Source organism: Procambarus clarkii, chromosome 82, assembly GCF_040958095.1.
Source record: "Procambarus clarkii isolate CNS0578487 chromosome 82, FALCON_Pclarkii_2.0, whole genome shotgun sequence".
Lineage (NCBI taxonomy): Eukaryota > Metazoa > Arthropoda > Malacostraca > Decapoda > Cambaridae > Procambarus > Procambarus clarkii.
Genome location: NC_091231.1, coordinates 2958293 through 2980797, shown reverse-complemented (window position 1 = coordinate 2980797; position 22505 = coordinate 2958293). Strand labels below are relative to the sequence as shown.

Here is a 22505-nt window from a genome sequence, read left to right as displayed (position 1 = left end):
CCACTACGGTCTAGTCAAAGGTCATCCTCCCTCCTCCTGCACAACTGCTCCAGACAAGAATAACGGAGTCAGGTTCACGTGAGGAGCAGCAGGTGGTGACGGGCTGGGGTGCCCGGGCTCTACCTGGCCTCCCCGGCAGTTGTAGCGAGGAGCAGCGGGTGTTAGGTTGTGTGGGCGTGTAACAGGGAGGTGTGGACACGAGAGTGAAGGCGAGCCCGGTGTCTCAAGCCCCCAGGTTAGGTACATATAGTCCCAACACTGATCCTCTGCCCAGAGGTCACGACCTCTCCGTAGGGTGCAGTCGCACCTCCACACATTACATGACTCCAAAGAGCCACCACTTACGGGCTATTCATGCCCGTGCTACCATTTGGGTGGCATAATCTTCATCAATTAATCAATCTTCTCTGCCATAGCGGCCACAGTCATCTTGAACGCCTAAGTTTCCTGACCTGCGCATATAAGCTTGTGTTTCAAGTAATAATTCGGGTCAGCAAGCACTCGCCAACATATAAGGTCCAGTGATTATCTCAGTCATACCAGAACACAAGATGCTCGCTCTGAATAATGAGGATTTGCTCAGGCACTAGTAACTAAATTGCTGAGGATAGTCTCAGACTTGTTAACGAAGACTTGTTCTTCATGACTGGTGGTCCAAGACTTGTTCTTCATGACTGGTGATCCATGACTGGTGGTCCATCACCGTGGATCACTGTCTTCATGGTCACAGCCAACGGCTTCGTATACCTGGTTGGTTGATACCTGGTTGATGGGGTTCTGGGAGTTCTTCTACTCCGCAAGCCCGGCCCGAGGCCAGGCTTGACTTGTGAGAGTTTGGTCCACCAGGCTGTTGCTTGGAGCGGCCCGCAGGCCCACATACCCACATGCCCGGTTGGTCCGGCACTCCTTGGAGGAAACAATCTAGTTTCCTCTTGAAGATGTCCACGGTTGTTCCTGTAATATCCTCGCACCTTCCCCCTGTGGTCGAGTTGGTCCCCGGTAATACCCAACACTTCACACATACACAAAGAATGGCAGTTAAGCAAGTCCCTCGAGTTTTGTTTTTTTCACCGTGAATAACATTATGGTTTATTAAAGGGAGGGAAAGAGGCGGGAGCTGACATGAAGCTCTTCTCGTTAGTTGGGAGAGCTTCCTTACTAATTTCTCAACGTCAAGAAACTGTCGTACTAAAAGTGCCTTATCCTAACCTACTAGAGGACCTACGAACAGAAAACGGGATATTATGTCAATTTCGCGAGCCGCTACCATTTTCTAGTACGACAATTTTTGGCCTTAGGAAGAGAATATGTCAAAATGCGACGTGCTATTAGGTGGCCGGGTTGGGGGAGAGAAGTGCCTGCCTGCCTGCCTGCCTGCCTGCCTGCCTGCCTGCCTGCCTGCCTGCCTGTCTGCCTGTCTGCCTGCCTTCCTGCCTGCCTGCCTGTCTGCCTGCCTGTCTGCCTGCCTTCCTGCCTGCCTGCCTGCCTGCCTGCCTGCCTGCCTGCCTTCCTGCCTGCCTGCCTTCCTGCCTGCCTTCCTGCCTGCCTTCCTGCCTGCCTGCCTGCCTGCCTGCCTGCCTGCCTGCCTGCCTGCCTGTCTGCCTGCCTGCCTGTCTGCCTGCCTGCCTGCCTGCCTGCCTGCCTGCCTGCCTGCCTGTCTGCCTGCCTGCCTGCCTGCCTGCCTGTCTGCCTACCTGTCTGCCTGCCTGCCTGCCTGCCTGCCTGCCTGCCTGCCTGCCTGCCTGCCTGCCTGCCTGCCTGTCTGCCTGCCTGCCTGCCTGCCTGTCTGCCTGCCTGCCTGCCTGCCTGCCTGCCTACCTGTCTGCCTGCCTGCCTGTCTTCACCTCTACGCCAGCAGCTACATTACTAGGGAGGAGGTCGGCCGAGCGGACAGCACACTGGACTTGTGATCCTGTGGTCCCGGGTTCGATCCCGGGCGCCGGCGAGAAACAATGGGCAGAGTTTCTTTCACCCTATGCCCCTGTTACCTAGCAGCAAAATAGGTACCTGGGTGTTAGTCAGCTGTCACGGGCTGCTTCTTGGGGGTGGAGGCCTGGTCGAGGACCGGGCCGCGGGGACACTAAAGCCCCGAAATCATCTCAAGATAACCTCAAGAATCTCAAGATAACTACACACAAACAGCGGGCACCCACACCCTCGTCCACACTGGAATAGTACGTTGGGGTCGCCTGGCGTGACAGCTGTACCAGTCACGTTGTTTGGCGCCATTGTTGGTACCCACGTCGTCTTCCGCGCTCGATAGTTTACGTCGACGTCTATAGTAACGTCAGATTCACTGCTGTTTATAGTTTACGTCGTCGTCGTCAGTATTAACGCTTCAACGCTGACGATGGCTTAAGACGGTGAGAGTCGGCGGTGGCGGGTGCTCGGGGCGGCCGCCGCGTCACCCACAGGGGCGCCGCCATGAAACTGGAGCTGGTTGCCGATACCTTAATCATGAGGTCTACTGGGCACCGCGCTATAGTCTACCTATCAGGTATCTGGGCTGTAGTTAGCGACGACACAATGCCGTTTAAGTCGTTTATTAAACTTCTGTCAGTGTGTCCGAACCCCCGCTACCGGCGTGGGCCAGTCGCGCTGTGGACGACGTGTTCCCGCCCTCACCGTCAGGCATTAATGAACCTTCAATAAGAATTGTTTAGCGGGATCAAAAGGTTAAAGCCATTGTTGATACCAATTTGTCTCTTTTTCTCCCTAGGACTCTTAATACTATTATTATTAGGCTTTTATTATGTACCCCCGTTCCCATCCCGTGGGCGGTGGTGGAATGGGTTACTGAAGCACATAATAGGGTTTAGGAACTGAACCCCATAGTTCATTTAGCTAAGTGACAGTCTTGTGAAGCTGGTTACAATTTTTAAATGCACCCAAGTGATCACAAGTGGATCCTCCTCTTGGATCACAAGTGATCCAAGAGGAGCCCCACAATACAGTCTCTTAACAAAGCAGTGTACATCTTCGTGGAGTCAGTTACACATTTATTAAGCCTGTTCCACAACGGCCAATTAAGTGGAAGCTTACCTCAGAAAATTGTCACCAGCGTCATCGCCACTCTTTCAGTAATCTTGACCCGACTTGACCTGACCTGACCTGACATCACCTCACCTGACCTAACCCAACCCAGCCTGACCAAAATACCAGATGTCATTGTTTATAAGTGCTCAGACCTTGTAATGTTGCGTCTCGTACTCTGGCTCCCTTGGTGGCTCTTGGGGCACTTGTCCGAGCTCCCCGGGTCTGGCACTCTTCCGGTGCCATGATAGAAGTGTGGCACTCGTCCAGTGCCGTGGCAGAAGTACGCAGGTCGCTGCCGCTAGTGACCTACACCTTGCTGGGCGTCAGTGAAACAAAACATTTTTGTTGTATAAATTACTGAACTTCATGGACTCTAGTAACGTCAGTTTCAGCGCTGATAATTGTTTACGTTTCAGTGTATCATAATAACTTGCTTAAATTCAGCTCGTCCTCTGAGATGATAGTACGTATAGTGACTATTTGCTGGAAAGTACCAGTATGTAGTAATGGGCCACCAGAAAGTACCAGTATGTAGTGATGGATCACCAGAAAGTACATCTTTTGTATTATTAATTTGTTATTAAAAAAAAAAAGATATACAACCTAACTCCTCCTACGAATCCTAGGCCTAATGCACGCTATCTTAGGCCTAATATATGTGCTATCCTGGGCCTAGAAATTTTTAAGTTTGGTTTTTAACTTCATGTTTTCTTTAGTATAAAATTTAAAGTTTAAAAAAAAATTTAGTCCATCACTACATATAGTAAATATTTTAGTTGAAAGTATCAGTAAGTACTCACATTTCAGGAGTGAAATTTCAGGGTTGGTTTAATTATATGATATAGTACTGATAGTACTCGCTAGATTGCCGTAATGTTGGTGTTGTGGATGATGACCGCTAGATGGCAGTGACAGTGGTGTTGCGGATCATGACCGCTAGATGGCAGTGACAGCGGTGTTGTGGATGATGACCGCTAGATGGCAGTGACAGCGGTGATGCGGGTGATGACCGCTAGATGGCAGTGACAGCGGTGTTGCGGGTGATGACCGCTAGATGGCAGTGACAGCGGTGATGCGGGTGATGACCGCTAGATGGCAGTGACAGCGGTGTTGTGGATCATGACCGCTAGATGGCAGTGACAGCGGTGATGCGGGTGATGACCGCTAGATGGCAGTGACAGCGGTGTTGTGGATGATGACCGCTAGATGGCAGTGACAGCGGTGATGCGGGTGATGACCGCTAGATGGCAGTGACAGCGGTGTTGTGGATCATGACCGCTAGATGGCAGTGACAGCGGTGATGCGGATGATGACCGCTAGATGGCAGTGACAGCGGTGTTGTGGATGATGACCGCTAGATGGCAGTGACAGCGGTGTTGTGGATGATGACCGCTAGATGGCAGTGACAGCGGTGTTGTGGATGATGACCGCTAGATGGCAGTGACAGCGGTGTTGTGGATGATGACCGCTAGATGGCAGTGACAGCGGTGTTGCGGGTGATGACCGCTAGATGGCAGCACCACTTGTGACATGGATATGATTACAGATGGCAATATTATTAATAAAAACAATTTAATCTTTCGGACTCGTATCCTAATGTTACATAGATATACATATTAATATTTAAAAAGTTTTTTTTTATAAACGTTGCCAATACATGCATAAGTGAACAGTTAAAAATGGTTTATAAATACAGACAGTTCTTGGAGCAATTGGAGATTTACAAGGATATTTGGGGCAAGAAACGGGTCGCTCATTCCACACGATAGCTGGGAAGTAGGAAGGAAAACCTTGTAAGTGCTGAATCCATGGATTAACAACATACCCCACAGTCACTATGAGGAGCAGGTGGAGCCGCGGGTACTGCGTGCCCAACGCTGAGAGCTGAGGGTATGCCTCTCCTGCCGTGCTATGCCCCACTATCCTACAGTCAACAGAGCATCTGTCAACGCATAATCGACAGAGGATCTTTCATTAACAGAGGATCTGTCAACGCATTATCAACACTTGTGGGTGCCCAGCTTGGCAAGGGGGGATGGGAGGAGGTTCAGGTGTGTGGGGTGCCAGAGGTGGCACACGTGCCAGTCATTGTAAGACATGCAACAATGCGGGACTTGTATAATGCCATCTATAATGTGATCTTCAGTCACAACATAACCCCAGTTGGCCAGGATTCTCTCTCCAAATGGGCACCGGGTTTATATATATATATATATATATATATATATATATATATATATATATATATATATATATATATATATATATATATATATATATATATATATATACTTTTGCTTTAATTTACATATGAAATAATGGGAACGATAAGGAAATGTCACGTATTTAACATATTAATGATTTGAACTAAGCCATATAGGCCTAATTTCGATAAGATCAAGGAAATATTAGGCTATATATATTTAATTTAGGTAAGGTCATTATCAGCACTTACCTATCAATGAGTACGAGGGAGTGAGCTCTAGCTCTCGGGCCCCGCCTCCCAGCCGTGTTGTACCGTTCTCTTAAGCGCGATAAATAAAAGATAAAAAGAGATAAAAGTAAACTATATATATCTAGTTATCTAAAATATTATGTAGTACATAAAAATAAATTTTAGTAGTTATATACAATATTAACAAAATAGTCAAATTATTAGGATTTAAGTTAGTGAAATTAGAGGCTTGTCTCTGTGTTCAGAAAGGCGGTGACGGTCTTATGAGTCTAAACTTAATAATTTGTTGATAATTATGAAATATGTGAAATTAGCATCACTCTTGCTAATGTATACTATCTAAAATTAGCACCACTCTTGCTAATGTATACTATCTAAAATTAGCACCACTCTTGCTAATGTATACTATCTAAAATTAACACCACTCTTGCTAATGTATACTATCAAAAATTAACACCACTCTTGCTAATGTATACTATCAAAAATTAACACCACTCTTGCTAATGTATACTATCTAAAATTAACACCACTCTTGCTAATGTATACTATCTAAAATTAACACCACTTTACTAATATGTATAAAAATACATGAAATTAACATTATTGTCGAGGATTAAGTATCTCAATTCTTTCAGTGTTCACATTTTGTTTCTAGTAAATATGAATACGTGTGTAAATAAACTACCGCTCAAGAGTATGGGGTGCACTGTAAACTACCGCTCAAGAGTATGGGGTGCACTGTAAACTACCGCTCAAGAGTATGGGGTGCACTGTAAACTACCGCTCAAGAGTATGGGGTGCACTGTAAACTACCGCTCAAGAGTATGGGGTGCACTGTAAACTACCGCTCAAGAGTATGGGGTGCACTGTAAACTACCGCTCAAGAGTATGGGGTGCACTGTAAACTACCGCTCAAGAGTATGGGGTGCACTGTAAACTACCGTTCAAGAGTATGGGGTGCACTGTAAACTACCGCTCAAAAGTATGGGGTGCACAATAAACTACAAATAAACACAAATAAAAATATAGTTTAGTTTAGTACAAATAAACTCTTTATGACGCCTCCAATAAGGACGTAGTAATAATAATAATAATAAAATCCACAAGGGCATTGATAAGGATTCGAACCTACGCGCTGGATTTTCCCGGACGCTCTCTAGTCCAATGTACCGCCATCCAGGGCTTAGGTTCGAATCCTGATTAAAACTCTTGTGAATTTGTTCACGCTATTGTGATTTCTCTGTGATAATTATAATAATTTATTGATACACATCAGAGGGTGTGTATGAATATGAGATGTGTATGAATATGAATTTATCTGATGTGTATGAACACATCAGATCTTACAGGGCTGTCTTAAGCAGATTAAGTTTACGTGTATACATTATAATGGTAAAATTACATTCATACATTGTAATGCTAAAATTACAATCGTTTTCTTCACTGTACAAAGAGTAGCAGTGAGTGACGGAACATGTAATATATCTCCTGCACTGTAAAATGTAATATTATGTAATATTAATGGCTAGTGATTTGTTTTAGGCTTTATTGTTTCTTGAGGTGGTTGGTAACATCAGTGAAATCACATATATATGACAGTATCTATGTAGCAGTGCAATGGACTCGATCTTGCGTCTCGGGTTACTCCTGAAGATTGTCTGGCCAGTGTCATCTCTCGTGTCACTGGTGATAATGTGATTGATGAATGAGACGCAGCTGAGAGCGAAGTGTCCATGTAGCACGGGCTATGGCGAGCCCGTAATGTGTGGCAGGTTAGTTTTGAACTAACTTTTGAAGTGATTAGGCGGAATGAGCTTGCGTCCGTCGTGACAGTGTTGTCATACACTGATGACAGTGTTGGATGTGATGTCAGGCTGAGGAGACGGATAGAGTTGACAGCCTGTCAATCACCTGCTGTCATCAGTAAACACGTGACCAAACATCACCTTGTGTGTCAGGCTGAGAGTGTGTCAACACAATTACTCGCTACCTAGTTCATAACTCATATCGTTCACACGGGGAATTGAATTTATGAACATTCTTCTGAATGTTCACTCCTTCACTCCTTCTGAAGATGTATTAATATACGAAAGTACTTAAGGAAATTCCTGTTTCATTTTTCCTCCGTGGTCTGACATTGTCACATTTTTAAATCACGTGTTTATTTTCGTGATATACACACTTTATGAACATTATTTAGGCTAAGACGTTAAAAATAGTGTGGCTTCTTGGCGCCAGACGCAGATGCCATGCCAGACCCGGGTTCGAATCTCAACTGTATTATAAATGTATTCACGTATTTATCGACGTAGCTCAGTCGATTAAGGCAGTGTCTGAGATGCTCCAGGACGCAGGTTCGAATTCTCGTCACGGCCCTGGTGGATTTGTTCATGTACTCACGCACTTCAAATATAAATAATGGCCAAGAGAACTGTAACACCTATACCTAATTATACATTGAACTTTAATATATAATATATTTATTTATATATGAGACCGAACCTATTTGTTATACACAATACGTTAATAATTGATTTTTTTTTTTTTTTTCTTTTTAGCAGGGATAATCTTGCGCGGGCCCTAAGCCTCTGGCTGGCCCACTAAGTGATGCTCGTTTCTGGTTTACCTGGGCGGAGGATGAGTATGTATGACCCGTATGGTCGCTTCAGTAAGATTTTGTAATAATTGATGATTGCGTCTTGAGGGGGGGGGGGGTGATGATTGAACTAGCCAAGCCTGAGGACAGGTTGCACTCCCTGATGGTCGAAGCGGTTGGGCACTGTTCCTTCCCTCTGTCCTTTTATCCCAGCACTTCTATATATTCTATCCCTATCTTGTCTTTATATCTTGCCTCAGAATTTATTTATGCCTTTTGTTTGTAATTGAGGAAAATTAGAATCCTGAGATTTCGCATTTCAGCGCTACTTTGTTTTAGAAGATAATGAACGCATTTAGATTTTATTCCATACGCTAGATGACTGAACGCGACCATATTTAAATGCTGCTACAGCCTATTCCCGCCAAACACACACCGAAACTACGACGTTGGTACAACGTTCGAACAAGTTTTAACACCTCCTAACCAGTTATAACAACCAATATAGCAAGTTGTAACAACGTTCTAATACGTCATAAACACGTTAAGCCAAGATGTAACAACTTTATTACAAGTTGTAACAAGCGGAAAATAGAGACAGTTTCGGTTTGTGTTTCCAGGGTTGTTGTACCCGTGGGGAACCGGTCGGACAGCACGTTGGACTTGTGATCCTGTGGTCTCGGGTTCGATCCCGGGCGCCGGCGAGAAACAATGGGCAGAGTTTCTTTCACCCTATGCCCCTGTTACCTAGCAGTAAAATAGGTACCTGGGTGTTGGTCAGCTGTCACGGGTTGCTTCGCTTCCGGGGAGTGGAGGCCTGGCCGAGGACCGGGCCGCGGGGACACTAAAGCCCCGAAATCATCTCAAGATAACCTCAAGATAGATAACCTTACCGGCAAAACTTATTTGGCAGTAATAGTGATATGGATAATGTCCGCTAGATGGCAGTGTTGTGGCGCGTGGAACACTACGCGTGCCAGTGCCTGTACAAGAATGTCACAACTCTTGTATATATAAATTGCTAAATAATGTCCGCTAGATGGCAGTGTTGTTAATGTCCGCTAGATGGCAGTGTTGTTAATGTCCGCTAGATGGCAGTGTTGTTAATGTCCGCCAGATGGCAGTGTTGTTAATGTCCGCCAGATGGCAGTGTTGTTAATGTCCGCCAGATGGCAATAATAGCGAGGCTCGTGTCCGCTAGATGGCAATAATAGTGGAGTAAAGATAAAGGTATCGTATATAAGTATATTATGAGAATTATGATAGCCGGCGAACTGACCGCCTTGCTGACACGATGTGTCTGGGTTTGGAAGCTGAGCTATATCTGGGTACGTATACCCGAGTACGTATACCCGAGTACGTATACCCGAGTACGTATACCCGAGTACGTATACCCGAGTACTTATACCCAAGTACGTATACCCGAGTACTTATACCCAAGTACGTATACCCGAGTACGAATACCCAAGTACGTATACCCGAGTACGAATACCCAAGTACGTATACCCGAGTACGAATACCCAAGTACGTATACCCGAGTACGAATACCCAAGTACGTATACCCGAGTACGAATACCCAAGTACGAATACCCAAGTACGAATACCCGAGTACGAATACCCAAGTACGTATACCCGAATAAGTATACCTGGGGCCTCATGGCCGCTCCAAGCAACAGCCTGTTGGACCAAGCTCTTAAAAGTCAAGCCTGGCCTCGCGCCGGGCTTGGGAAGTATAAGTAGAACTCGCAAAACCCCATTCAGGTACAATCCAGGCTGGTTTCTTTGAATCACAGCCTGGTTGATCTGGTATTCTTTTAAGGTGGAAACTATTTATCAAACTTATATTTTCCATGAAGGAAGGAAGGAATTATGAAGGGAAAGCGCCAAGCCATTACGACTATATAGCACTGGGAAGGGGTCAGGATAAGGATTTGGGATGGGACGGAGGGGAAAGGAATGGTGTCCCAACCACTTGTGGACGGTCGGGGATTGAACTGCGATCTGCATGAAGCGAGACCGTCGCTCTACCGTCCAGCCCATGGGGAAAATATGGAGGGAAAGTTGTTTTAGTTATAGGTTATAGGACCATAAAGGACGGGAATATGTGCTGGTATAGGACCATAAAGGACGGGAATATGTGCTGGTATAGGACCATAAAGGACGGGAATATGTGCTGGTATAGGACCATAAAGGACGGGAATATGTGCTGGTATAGGACCATAAAGGACGGGAATATGTGCTGGTATAGGACCATAAAGAACGGGAATATGTGCTGGTATAGGACCATAAAGGACGGGAATATGTGCTGGTATAGGACCATAAAGGACGGGAATATGTGCTGGTATTGACGGGTGTTGTTGGGTGTTGGCACCCCACACACGACCTGGGGGGGGGGGGGGTTCTTGTGCTTCTTCCTCCACTACCTGTCTGGGAGGGTCGGTCTGGGGGGAGGGTCTGTCTGGGGGGAGGGTCTGTCTGGCGGGGAGGGTCGGTCTGGGGGGAGGGTCTGTCTGGGGGGAGGGTCTGTCTGGGGGGAGGGTCGGTCTGGCGGGGAGGGTCTGTCTGGGGGGAGGGTCGGTCTGGGGGGAGGGTCTGTCTGGGGGGAGGGTCTGTCTGGCGGGAGGGAGGGTCGGTCTGGCGGGAGGGAGGGTCGGTCTGGCGGGGAGGGTCTGTCTGGGGGGAGGGTCTGTCTGGGGGGAGGGTCTGTCTGGCGGGAGGGTCGGTCTGTGGGGAGGGTCGGTCTGGCGGGGAGGGTCTGTCTGGCGGGGAGGGTCTGTCTGGGGGGAGGGTCTGTCTGGGGGGAGGGTCTGTCTGGCGGGGAGGGTCTGTCTGGGGGGAGGGTCGGTCTGGCGGGGAGGGTCTGTCTGGGGGGAGGGTCGGTCTGGGGGGAGGGTCTGTCTTGGGGGGGAGGGTCTGTCTGGCGGGGAGGGTCTGTCTGGCGGGGAGGGTCTGTCTGGGGGGAGGGTCTGTCTGGGGGGAGGGTCTGTCTGGGGGGAGGGTCTGTCTGGCGGGGAGGGTCTGTCTGGGGGGAGGGTCTGTCTGGGGGGAGGGTCTGTCTGGCGGGGAGGGTCTGTCTGGGGGGAGGGTCTGTCTGGGGGGAGGGTCGGTCTGGGGGGAGGGTCTGTCTGGCGGGGAGGGTCTGTCTGGGGGGAGGGTCGGTCTGGGGGGAGGGTCGGTCTTTGGGGGAGGGTCGGTCTGGGGGGAGGGTCGGTCTGGGGGGAGGGTCGGTCTGGGGGGAGGGTCTGTCTGGGGGGAGGGTCGGTCTGGGGGGAGGGTCTGTCTGGGGGGAGGGTCGGTCTGGGGGGAGGGTCTGTCTGGGGGGAGGGTCGGTCTGGGGGGAGGGTCTGTCTGGGGGGAGGGTCGGTCTGGGGGGAGGGTCGGTCTGGGGGGAGGGTCGGTCTGGAGGGAGGGAGGGCCGGTCTGTCTGGGGGGAGGGTCGGTCTGGGGGGAGGGTCTGTCTGGGGGGAGGGTCTGTCTGGGGGGAGGGTCGGTCTGGGGGGAGGGTCTGTCTGGGGGGAGGGTCGGTCTGGGGGGAGGGTCTGTCTGGGGGGAGGGTCGGTCTGGGGGGAGAGTCTGTCTGGGGGGAGGGTCGGTCTGGGGGGAGGGTCGGTCTGGGGGGAGGGAGGGTCGGTCTGGCGGGAGGGAGGGTCGGTCTGGCGGGAGGGAGGGTCGGTCTGGCGGGAGGGAGGGTCGGTCTGGCGGGAGGGAGGGCCGGTCTGGCGGGAGGGAGGGTCGGTCTGGCGGGAGGGAGGGCCGGTCTGGCGGGAGGGTCGCCGTTACGACTGATCTTCCCAGACTTTAATATTTAATCCGCACGTGTAGGAGTGACGTGTCGCTTGTGACCCTCTTGTCCGCAGGTTGTAATGGCCGGCCGAGCGGCTGTTCTTTATGAAGAACTGCCTTTGTTAGTCCCTCGCTTACCCGGACCCCTCCCTTAACCGGACTCTTCCTTATCCGGCTCTTTAGCCCAACCTCTTCCACCCCCGTTTCCACCTGACTGTTTACTATGGTCTCGACGTCTCCCCCTTCCTTCCCTTGCTTTGCTTTCCTTCATAATCAAACTCCAGCTCTTGGGTCCCGAGCCTTAACTCTCTAGTGTTATGGAGGGACATGGTCAAGTCGTACTTGTCAAGTACTTGTCAAGTACTTGTCAAGTCCTTGTCAAGTCAAGTGCTTCGAATATAATATTACCTAACTTTTTTAGGTATTACCCCCGTATCAACTTACCCTGGCTTTGTGCCCTGGAGAGGGGATGACCTGCTGCTTGGGTAACAGCTTCTCCCCCGTATCAACCTACCCTGGCTTTGTGCCCTGGAGAGGGGAGGACCTGCTGCTTGGGTAACAGCTTCTCTTTCCCCCGTATCAACCTATCCAGGCTTTGCGCCCTGGAGAGGGGAGGACCTGCTGCTTGGGTAACAGCTTCTCTTTCCCCCGTATCAACTTACTCTGGCTTTGCGCCCTGGAGAGGGGGGACCTGCTGCTTGGGTAACAGCTTCTCCCCCGTATCAACCTACCCTGGCTTTGCGCCCTGGAGAGGGGGGACCTGCTGCTTGGGTAACAGCTTCTCCCCCGTATCAACCTACCCTGGCTTTGTGCCCTGGAGAGGCTACTCCAGACCGAGAACCAGAGCCCAACTCCATAATCTCGTGAGACTGATGGATGTCTACTAACTTGGGATGGGAAGTTTCCAAACTCGTCAGCTGTTTAATAAATACACAATAGGCGACTGTGGTTGAAGAAAGATGCATAGGTTTCGTCAGTGGAGACTTATATCCTTGATGAGTTCTGGCCCGGGTCTTATGAGGCTTCATCTTGACAAACTCTGTTTTTTTGGGTCCTTATGTTGCGTCTCCAGGAGACACGTTAGGGGGGGGGGTTGTGAAGGCCTATGTGCGTGCGTATAGGCGCGTGCGGGGGTCAAGTTCGCGACGCATGCGCTTAACGTGTAGTTTTTAGAAATATTTGAGCCTAGTTCGGAAAGTTTGCGAGTTGCAGTCTTTTGTGTGGTCAGGCATCAGTGAGTAGTTTGTGGTATATTGTAGCGTTAATTACCGGTATTACCGTTGTTGTTAGTAGTTGTGGTGGTGGGAATAGTGGTGGTGGTGGTGGGAGTGCAGGTTAGGGTGTGTGAGATAGTTCAATTACCTGGTTGATACCTGGTTGGTTGATACCTGGTTGATGGGGTTCTTGGAGTTCTTCTACTCCCCAAGCCCGGCCCGAGGCCAGGCTCGACTTGTGAGAGTTTGGTCCACCAGGCTGTTGCTTGGAGCGGCCCGCAGGGCCACGTACCCACCACAGCCCGGCTGATCCGGAACTTCTCTTAGAAAACCGTCCAGTTTTCTCTTGAAGATGTCCACGGTTGGACATCGGTTGGAAATTAACGTACTCAACTACTTGTATTCGTAGGGGCTGAGCCGGGGCTCTCACTCGACCTGTGTGTGTGTGTGTGGGGGGGGGGGGGGGAGGTGCCGGAGCCTATTGTGCTCTGTCGTATCCACACTTAACGCTGTGGTATGGAGTCTGCCTCCATATCTAGGGGGCGTACTACTTCGTTATTCTGACACACCAAATGTCGTGCTGATGCCTTTGTGGTTCATCTGGGTACTTAGTCTCATCTGACCCCCACACTGACCCCCAGACTGACCCCCACACTGACCCCCACACTGACCCCCACACTGAGGGGTCACAATGTTCTTGTGATTCTATCGTGTTGATAAATGTATTTTTCTCTGCCACAAGCCGTCTCCCTCTGTCTCTAGATCATATCTAGTTTCCAGCCAGGTGAACTATATGTGATGGTCTACATATATCCCCCTCTCCATATGCCTCCCTTCTCCATTCATAACTCTCTTTCATTCTTTCTTTCTTTCTTTCTTTTTTCTTTCTTTCTTTCTCCTCTCTCTCTCGCTAATGAATGGAATAACAGCAGCGTTTTAAAACTGCTTCCTCTTCTTTCAGGGCGCGCGCCTGTCTTGTCTTTATTGAGAGCTGTCCCTCCCTCCCTCTCTCCCTCCTTCCCTCTCTCCCTCTCCCTCCCTGCCCTCTCTCCCTCCCTCCCAGCCCGACCTCCACCCCCCAACATTCCTCCCCAACAATCTTCCCCCACCTACTCTCCCCAATCCCCCTCCCCACCCCGAAAGAATATTGAGGAGGCCAGGGAAAACATTTTGATAGTTTAATTAACGCTGGGGGGCCGGTGGCGGGGGAGCGGGCCAGAGAGACTCTGATTTCCGCTGATTGTAGGCTCCTGGGGGGGAGGGGGGAGGGGGGGGGGTGTTGTCTTATTGTTCCTGGGGGGAGGAGGAGGGGGCGCCACCCCTGGTATTCCCTCCCTTCCCATTCTTCGTTCTCTAACTCCCCCCCCACCCTTCCTTTTCACCCCTCCCCTCCTAGAGAAGTCCCCCCCTCCCTCCTCTCCCCCCCCCCGCCACCTCGGGCTATAGATGACCCCGTTATCTTTCATGTTTTTGGAAGAGTAATTAGTGTCTTAACTCGTAACAGCGATGGTTTCTGGTCGTTATCGCCAGGCCCTGGCGAGGGGGGGAGGGGGGGGTTGTTGAGTTGTCAGTGAAGTGTTGGGGGGGGGGAGTCTTGCTGGGGGTCGTTTGAAGTGTGGAAAGGGTGGGGGGGGAGGATATTATAAGATCGTCTTGAAGAGGTTATCTGCACGGGGGAGACATCTCCCGTCACGCAGGGTGCAGTCGCACCTCCACAGATCTCCAGTATCAGCTCTTGATACTGGTAATGGCTCAAAAGGGCCACCACTTACGGGCTATTCATGCCCGTGCCACCTTTTGGGTGGCTTATTCTTCATCAATTAATCAGGTTATCTTGTGTTGGTTTCGGGGCTTAGCGTCCCCGCGGCCCGGTCATCGCTCAGGCCTCCTGGTTACAGGACTGAATAACTAGGCTGTTGGAGGCGGCTACTCGTAGCCTGACGTATGACTCACAGCCTGGTTGATCAGGTAATCAGGCAAACAAATTCATATATTGATTAGCCACATAAACTTACAAGCAAGAAAATACGGACTTTATGCTATCTTATGCAATTATTAAAAACGTACAACTTAAAATCATTACTTCATACTTAAGAAAGAATTAAGAAATGCCTAAAAAGATCTGAAAAGTTGCATTATATGGCGCCTTTTGTACAATATATATTTGTATGGTGAGCACAGTAACAGGCCCAGACAGTGCAATGAAGTCATTGCGGTAATTTGCCTTGGCTGCGGGCCCATCTGGCAGGTTACTGAGTCTGACCCACTTGTTGCTGGTGTAGATTCAGCTGCTGGGAACAGAAGTTGCAAGTAGCACGGGCTATGGTGAACCCGTAGTGGACTTACCTGGCACAGGAGCGGGGCTGTACCTGCCCGCTCAGCCGCCACCACAATATTAAAAGCACCGAATCACCTTCTGTGGTTGAGTGTTCAATAAACCTTTGAACTATATGTTTAACACTTCTCTAACCCTGTCCATGGAGGACAGAAGAAAATGTATATATGCTGGTTAGCATTGTAAATGTGTGGCCACGTCTGTGGTAGAAAAAAAAAACTATCCAGCCCATCCTCCTGTGTTGGCAGTACTTCTAGCAAGGATGAGGACCATAGCACATATACCCACCTACAACGCAATTAAAAAGCTAACCTTCCTAGGCCTAATACTCGCTATATGAGGCCTAATATAGTACATATATGAGCTATATTAGTCCTGGGAATATACAAGTTTGTTTTTTAGCCTAATTTTTTCGGACTATCAAGTGAATAGGGGGTACGAAATTCTACCATCTAATTGCCCAGTACGTCAGTGTTTGAGCATAGTTACATAGTTGGACATAGTTACGAAAAGTACTATCAAGAGGACAAATCCAGAACGGCCGTGACGAGGATTCGAACCTACGTCTGAGAGCATCCCAGACGCTGCCTTAATCGATTGAGCTACGACATGGTCAAAAGAGTTGAAACCAGAAGTTCTACTGAACTTCTACTGTCAAGATGTTCACCTAATATCTAAGAGGATGATTCGTCATACGTTGAGTGATTAGTTCCCACCACAGACGAGGTCATTCAGGTATTAAAACTAACCAATATTCTCGTGCTCTTGCTTCAAGACGCTGGCCAAGACGCCCTAGTCCCTTATAATGCTGAGTTACGCCGCACTTAATCTCAGAAGGTGATTGAAGTCCTTTTTTACACATTTAAGTTATAATCACGTCACAGTTAACGGGGTTAAATACCGTGCCATGTGTACTCAGAGAAGAATAATGCCAGGTTTGTGTGGCACCTCCAGCGGGCGAAGGTACCCTGTGGGGCGTGTGGGTGGGGCTGTGGGCGTGTGGGTGGGGCTGTGGGCGTATGGTGGGCGTGTGGGTGGGGCTGTGGACGGGTGGGTGGGCCTGTGGACGTGTGGGTGGGCCTTTGGACGGGTGGGTGGGCCTTTGGACGGGTGGGTGGGGCTGTGGGCGGGTGAGTGGGGTTGTGGGCGGGTGAGTGGGGCTGTGGGCGGGACATTTGTCAACGTAATGTTGCAGCAATATCCGTATACCTGGTGGCTGGGCAGGTTGGGACGCCGCCATGAACCTCTCTTACACAACTTCCGGTGAATGAAATAGCCAGGTGTCTCATCCTATTGGGTCTAAGATAATTGATACACGGAACATTGACTAATACATGTTGAAGAGTGTGTCCCAGCGCTTGTGTCAACGGTATGTATCTTACCCCACTGTGTATTATCATGTATTATTATGTATTCCAAAATTCATAAGTTTACCCCTGTCATTTATTTTTTTTGTGCCCGGTCGCCCGTTGCCAGCGCCCGGCTACATTACATTACACTCCCGTGTGTTAAACTCAAGTAGCCATTTGATGGACCTTTTGTCATTTTGTCGTTGTCATGGTAAAGTTGCTTCTGACATTTGTTCTCATACGTTTTTGCAGTACCAGAAAACATTGTGTGAGGGGGGGGGGTGTCTTTAGGGGGTGGGGGGTCGTGGGTCACGTGGGGGGGGGGGGTCGTGTGGGGTGGGGGTCGTACAGAGTGCCCAGGAGGGGGGGGGGGTACGACCCGACCCGTGAAAGTGCCGCTCCCGGTACTGACATCACCTCTGCCTATTGACAAAGAAAATAATTAATAAAAAGGAAGAGAGGGTGCCGCTGGGACCGAGGGGGGGGGGTGAGAGAGGGGGGATCAGCCCCCCCCCTCCCCCCAGGGGGCGACTGGTAATAAAGCGATGGTTATGTCGTCTTCAAAGAGGGGCAACTTGAGCCCGGGGAGAAAAAGCGACAAACTTGTTGACAAAATTGACACACTGTTGCACCCCCTCCCCCCCTTCCTCCGCCCCCCCTACCCCCCTCCCCTCCTCCGCCCCCACCCCCTCCCCCTGGACGCGCCCCCCTCCTCCTCCAACCCCCCCTCCCCTCCCAGTCTTTTTGTAGTTGTTGAAGTTAGTTGCTCTCGAGTTTGAGGCCTTGATTGATGCCTTTTTTCCACTAACAGCGTAGAGTTTATTTATATTAAAACTGAGAGAAGAGGGGGAAAGGGGTGAGGAAGAGAGTATGGGAGGCAAGAGGGCGATGGAAAAGGAAGTTAGAGGAGTTTAGCTGGAATGGTGGTGTTGGGGGGGGGGGGGTGAGATAAGGGCGCAGGGGGGGGGGGTGGAAAACGAGGTCAGTCAGGCGAGGTAAGGCAAGGCAGGCGTCATCCCCCCCCCCCCCCACACACACACACACACACAACAGTGACGGCGAGTGGGAGGAACCAATGCTTTTGGGCCACAAAAAAAAGGGACCACGACGAAGGGCTGGGACGAGCCAGGGGCCAGATTCACGAAGCAGTTACGCAAGCACTTACGAACGTGTACATCTTTCCTCAATCTTTGACGGCTTCGGTTACATTTATTAAACAGTTTACAAGCATGAAAACTTGCCAATCAACTGTTGTTATTGTTATAAACAGCCTCCTGGTGCTTCGGAGCTCATTAACTGTTTAATAATTGTAAACAAAGCCGCCAAAGATTAAGGAAAGATGTACAGGTTCGTTAAGTGCTTGCGTAACTGCTTCGTGAATCTAGCCCCTGGAAGGCACAGCAGGCGGAGGCACACCAGGGGTGGGGGGAGAGGGTGTACACGGTGTGGCTATATGAACACTGGCTGAAGGGTGTGTGTGTGTGTGTGTGTTACGGGGCTATTCATGCCCGTGCCGCCTCTTGGAGGGCTTAATCTTCATCAGTGGGAGGCTGTGTCAGTGTTGCCACGTGCTCTGTGGGAGGCCTGGCTCTCCCGCACTTTATTTCCATCAAAGTGTAAAAGAAAGAAGTTATTATTGTGGGTGAGAGCAAGGATCACCAGCAACAGTGTGGCGGTGGTGAAGTCACTTGTTGAGGGGAGGTGGGGTCCACTGCCACTCACAGGAGCAGTATGGGGTCCACTGCCACTCACAGGAGCAGTATGGGGTCCACTGCCACTCACAGGAGCAGTATGGGGTCCACTGCCACTCACAGGAGCAGTATGGGGTCCACTGCCACTCACAGGAGCAGTATGGGGTCCACTGCCAAACACCCTCCCAGCAAGCATATCAACATTGCCGGGGACAAAGGTGAATGTCTTAGGAAGCAATTAAATACATTCTTGCAAGAAGTGATGAACCAACCGGGCTGTGGTGGGTATGTGGGCCTGCGGGCCGCTCCAAGCAACAGCCTGGTGGACCAAACTCTCACAAGTCGAGCCTGGCCTCGGGCCGGGCTTGGGGAGTAAAGTCACGAGACCCTGTACAGGTATGTTCCAGGTATACTGTGATTTATACCACACTTGCAGATGTTAAGGTACGCAAAAGGCAAGTTAATATTCCATGTTAAGTATGAGTTAGGAGACATGTTGGCAGCAGACACCCCTGTTGTGACAAGGGAGACAGCGGCGTTGTGGGCGCGGGGCCCCCCCCACGCCTCACCGCGCTGGGCCCCCCCCCACGCCTCACCGCGTGGGGGCCCCCCCCACGCCTCACCGCGCGGGGGCCCCCCACGCCTCACCGCGCGGGGGCCCCCCTACGCCTCACCGCGCGGGGGCCCCTCTCGCCTCACCGCGCGGGGGCCCCTCTCGCCTCACCTGTCTCCATTAAGAAATAACCAATAGGTTCCACGCACAATATAACACAAACTTTTCGTTATTGAAAAATGAGTAACTTCAAAATATATATCTAACGGTCTGTAGAAGTATTGCTTATTGCTTACCTCTAAGTAACTATGAGAAAGTGAGCTCTAGCTCTTCATGCCCGGCCCATTGTTCCTGGGAGACTTACCCAGATGTGAAGGCGGGAACCAAGAGCTAATGCCCATGGTGTTGTGTGGAATATGGTGTTCCATAATACAGCTCAAGTGATTGTGCTTCGTTGTATTCGCTTGGGTCATCTGAGATTTGAACTGGAAACGAGAAAATATACCATCCACGCCATGGATAAGCACCTCCAAAGGATACCTGATCAACCAGGCTGTGACTCGTACGTCAGGATGCGAGCAGCCGCGTCCAACAGCCTGGTTGATCAGTCCGGCAACCAGGAGGCCTGGTCGACGACCGGGCCGCGGGGACGCTAAGCCCCGGAAGCACCTCAAGGTAACCTCAAGGTATGGATGCTCACCATAAGGATTGTCTCAGAGGGCTACCTAACTGCGAACCAACTGAGACTTCAAACCAGCCCTGGAGCACAACTAAGGTATTTGGAGGTAATCCGCGGTAATCTATGTAGTATACTATTGTATACTGTAGTATACTGTATACTGTAGTATACTGTAGTATACTATAAGTGAAGTGGTGGGGCAGGTGGCGTGGGGAGGCAAGGTGGCGGGGCAGGTGGCGTGAGGCGGCAGGGCAGGTGGCGTGGGGAGGCGAGGCGGCGGGGCAGGTGGCGTGGGGAGGCGAGGCGGCGGGGCAGGTGGCATGGGGAGGCAAGGTGGCGGGGCAGGTGGCGTGGGGCGGCGGGGCAGGTGGCGTGGAGCGGCGGGGCAGGTGGCGTGGGGAGGCAAGGTGGCGGGGCAGGTGGCGTGGGGCGGCGGGGCAGGTGGCGTGGAGCGGCGGGGCAGGTGGCGTGGGGAGGCAAGGTGGCGGGGCAGGTGGCGTGGGGCGGCGGGGCAGGTGGCGTTGGGAGGCGAGGCGGCGGGGCAGGTGGCGTGGGGAGGCGGGGCAGGTGGCGTGGGGAGGCGGGGCAGGTGGCGTGGGGAGGCGGGGCAGGTGGCGTGGGGAGGCGGGGCAGGTGGCGTGGGGAGGCGGGGCAGGTGGCGTGGGGAGGCGAGGTGGCGGGGCAGGTGGCGTGGGGAGGCGAGGCGGCGGGGCAGGTGGCGTGGGGAGGCGAGGCGGCGGGGCAGGTGGCGTGGGGAGGCGAGGCGGCGGGGCAGGTGGCGTGGGGAGGCGAGGTGGCGGGGCAGGAGGCGTGGGGAGGCGGGGTGGCGGGGCAGGTGGCGTGGGGAGGCGAGGTGGTGGGGCAGGTGGCGTGGGGAGGCGAGGCGGCGGGGCAGGTGGCGTGGGGAGGCGAGGCGGCGGGGCAGGTGGCGTGGGGAGGCGAGGCGGCGGGGCAGGTGGCGTGGGGAGGCGGGGCGGCGGGGCAGGTGGCGTGGGGAGGCGGGGCAGGTGGCGTGGAAAGCGAGGTGGCGGGGCAGGTGGCGTGGGGAGGCGAGGCGGCGGGGCAGGTGGCATGGGGAGGCGAGGTGGCGGGGCAGGAGGCGTGGGGAGGCGAGGTGGTGGGGCAGGTGGCGTGGGGAGGCGGGGTGGCGGGGCAGGTAGAGGCCCTGCTGACCCCGTGGAAGAGTAGTGGTGGGCGGGACCCTTGACCCTGGCCGCCCGCCTCCCTCCTCCCACATAATGAGGCTCTTTTGGGCAGCAAGTGCGCTTCTACGTATACCGTGGGCGTGTATGGGCGTGCACGGGCGTTTATGGGAGTATGGGCGTTCATGGGCAGTATGGGCGTGCATGGGCAGTATGGGGCATGTATGGAGTGTGGGCATGTATGGAGTGTGGGCATGTATGGAGATTGAGTGAAGGGGCAAGTATGGAGATTGTATGGGAGTGTATGGGAAGTGTGGGCGTGCTGGCGTGTATGGGCGTGCGGGCGTGTATGGTGAGTGTGGGCGTGTGTGGGGGGGGGGGGGTAGGGAGCAGAGACATAACAAAGGTCCATGAGAGGAGGGGGGCCTTGGCCAGCCGGCCTGGGTGGGGCCAGGCTACCCCAAGGTTACTCCCTCCCTCCCCCAACTTCTTAGTCCTGTTTGCTTTGCCTAGAGCCCTCCACCACCTGCCCTGGCCAACCCTACACGCTCCCGGGGGCAGCTTCCCCCCACCATCTTGTTTACTCAGCATCCCGCCACACTGTGTAGTTATCACGGCGATGGTACGGCAGGTGGCGAGCGGGGGGAGGAGTGGGGGGGTTGTTGGTGGTGTCGGGCGGGAGGAGAGTAATGGTGGTCAGGGTTGGTTGGAGGGGGTGATGTGGGGGTCGTTGAGGGGGGTGTGGGGGTCAGTCACGGGGTGGGGGGGAGGGAGGTTGGTGCGCGTGTCGCAAGGCAGGAGGGGCACGCCACCACCACCTCTCCTCCCTGCCCCAGCTGTCTCTTATGTCATGTGAATGAATGTCATGACACATGACAAGTCTGTAGTTTATAAAATAACAAGTAAAAAAAGATGTTCTATCTCTGAGTAAGCCACGTGCGTGAGTGGGTATGTGGGCATGTTGGCAGCGTATGAGTTGAAGATGGGTATGTTGCAGCGTGGTTGCTGCATCACGAGGAAAGGTGAGGATGGGTAAAGGGCCACAGCGTGTTAGGAGGAATATATTGAGGGAATGATACCATTGGCCCGCCCCCGCCAGCCTGCACCCACCCCGTGTCAGCGCCTGCCACACCTGCCCTACAGGTGTAGGTTCAACAGCTCCCACACATCAACACCCGTCGAAAAACTTTCATTCCCTTGCATCTTCGGAGACTCGAACGCGGGCCTCAATAAACGAGAGAGTCGTTCTGCCAACATGACCACGTGTGCTCGCTATAAGATCGGACCTCAGAGGTGCCTCTCTCTGGTAACTTGTACACATAACATGTTCAAGGTTAAATTACGATTCATTCATAAACTCCATGTTAAAAAATTGCACAGGTGAGACAGAAGATGGGGAGAGGACAGGTGAGACAGAACATGGTGGGGGAGAGGACAGGTGAGACAGAACAAGGTGGGGGAGAGGACAGGTGAGACAGAACAAGGTGGGGGAGAGGACAGGTGAGACAGAACAAGGTGGGGGAGAGGACAGGTGAGACAGAACAAGGTGGGGGAGAGGACAGGTGAGACAGAACAAGGTGGGGGAGAGGACAGGTGAGACAGAACAAGGTGGGGGAGAGAACAGGTGAGGCAGGGAACAAGGAACATGTGACTGCCACGCTCCGCTGCCTGG

General features: G+C 51.9%; 2 protein-coding genes across 2 annotated transcripts in view; one reads left to right on the top strand and one right to left on the bottom strand.

The window, feature by feature from the left end:
* Positions 1–22505, top strand: part of sd (TEA domain transcription factor 1 homolog scalloped) — a gene marked incomplete in the record, with an annotated part of 195129 nt that overhangs the window by 129120 nt on the left and 43504 nt on the right.
* Positions 19872–21020, bottom strand: LOC138358293 (uncharacterized). The gene has a single exon (XM_069316147.1). It carries the CDS (start codon positions 21018–21020, stop codon positions 19872–19874), a length of 1149 nt encoding a protein of 382 aa, XP_069172248.1.

What these genes read in the sequence shown, in the direction of transcription:
- LOC138358293 (XM_069316147.1), bottom strand. Translation starts at nt 21,020, where the DNA reads ATGAACGCCCATACTCCCATAAACGCCCGTGCACGCCCATACACGCCC.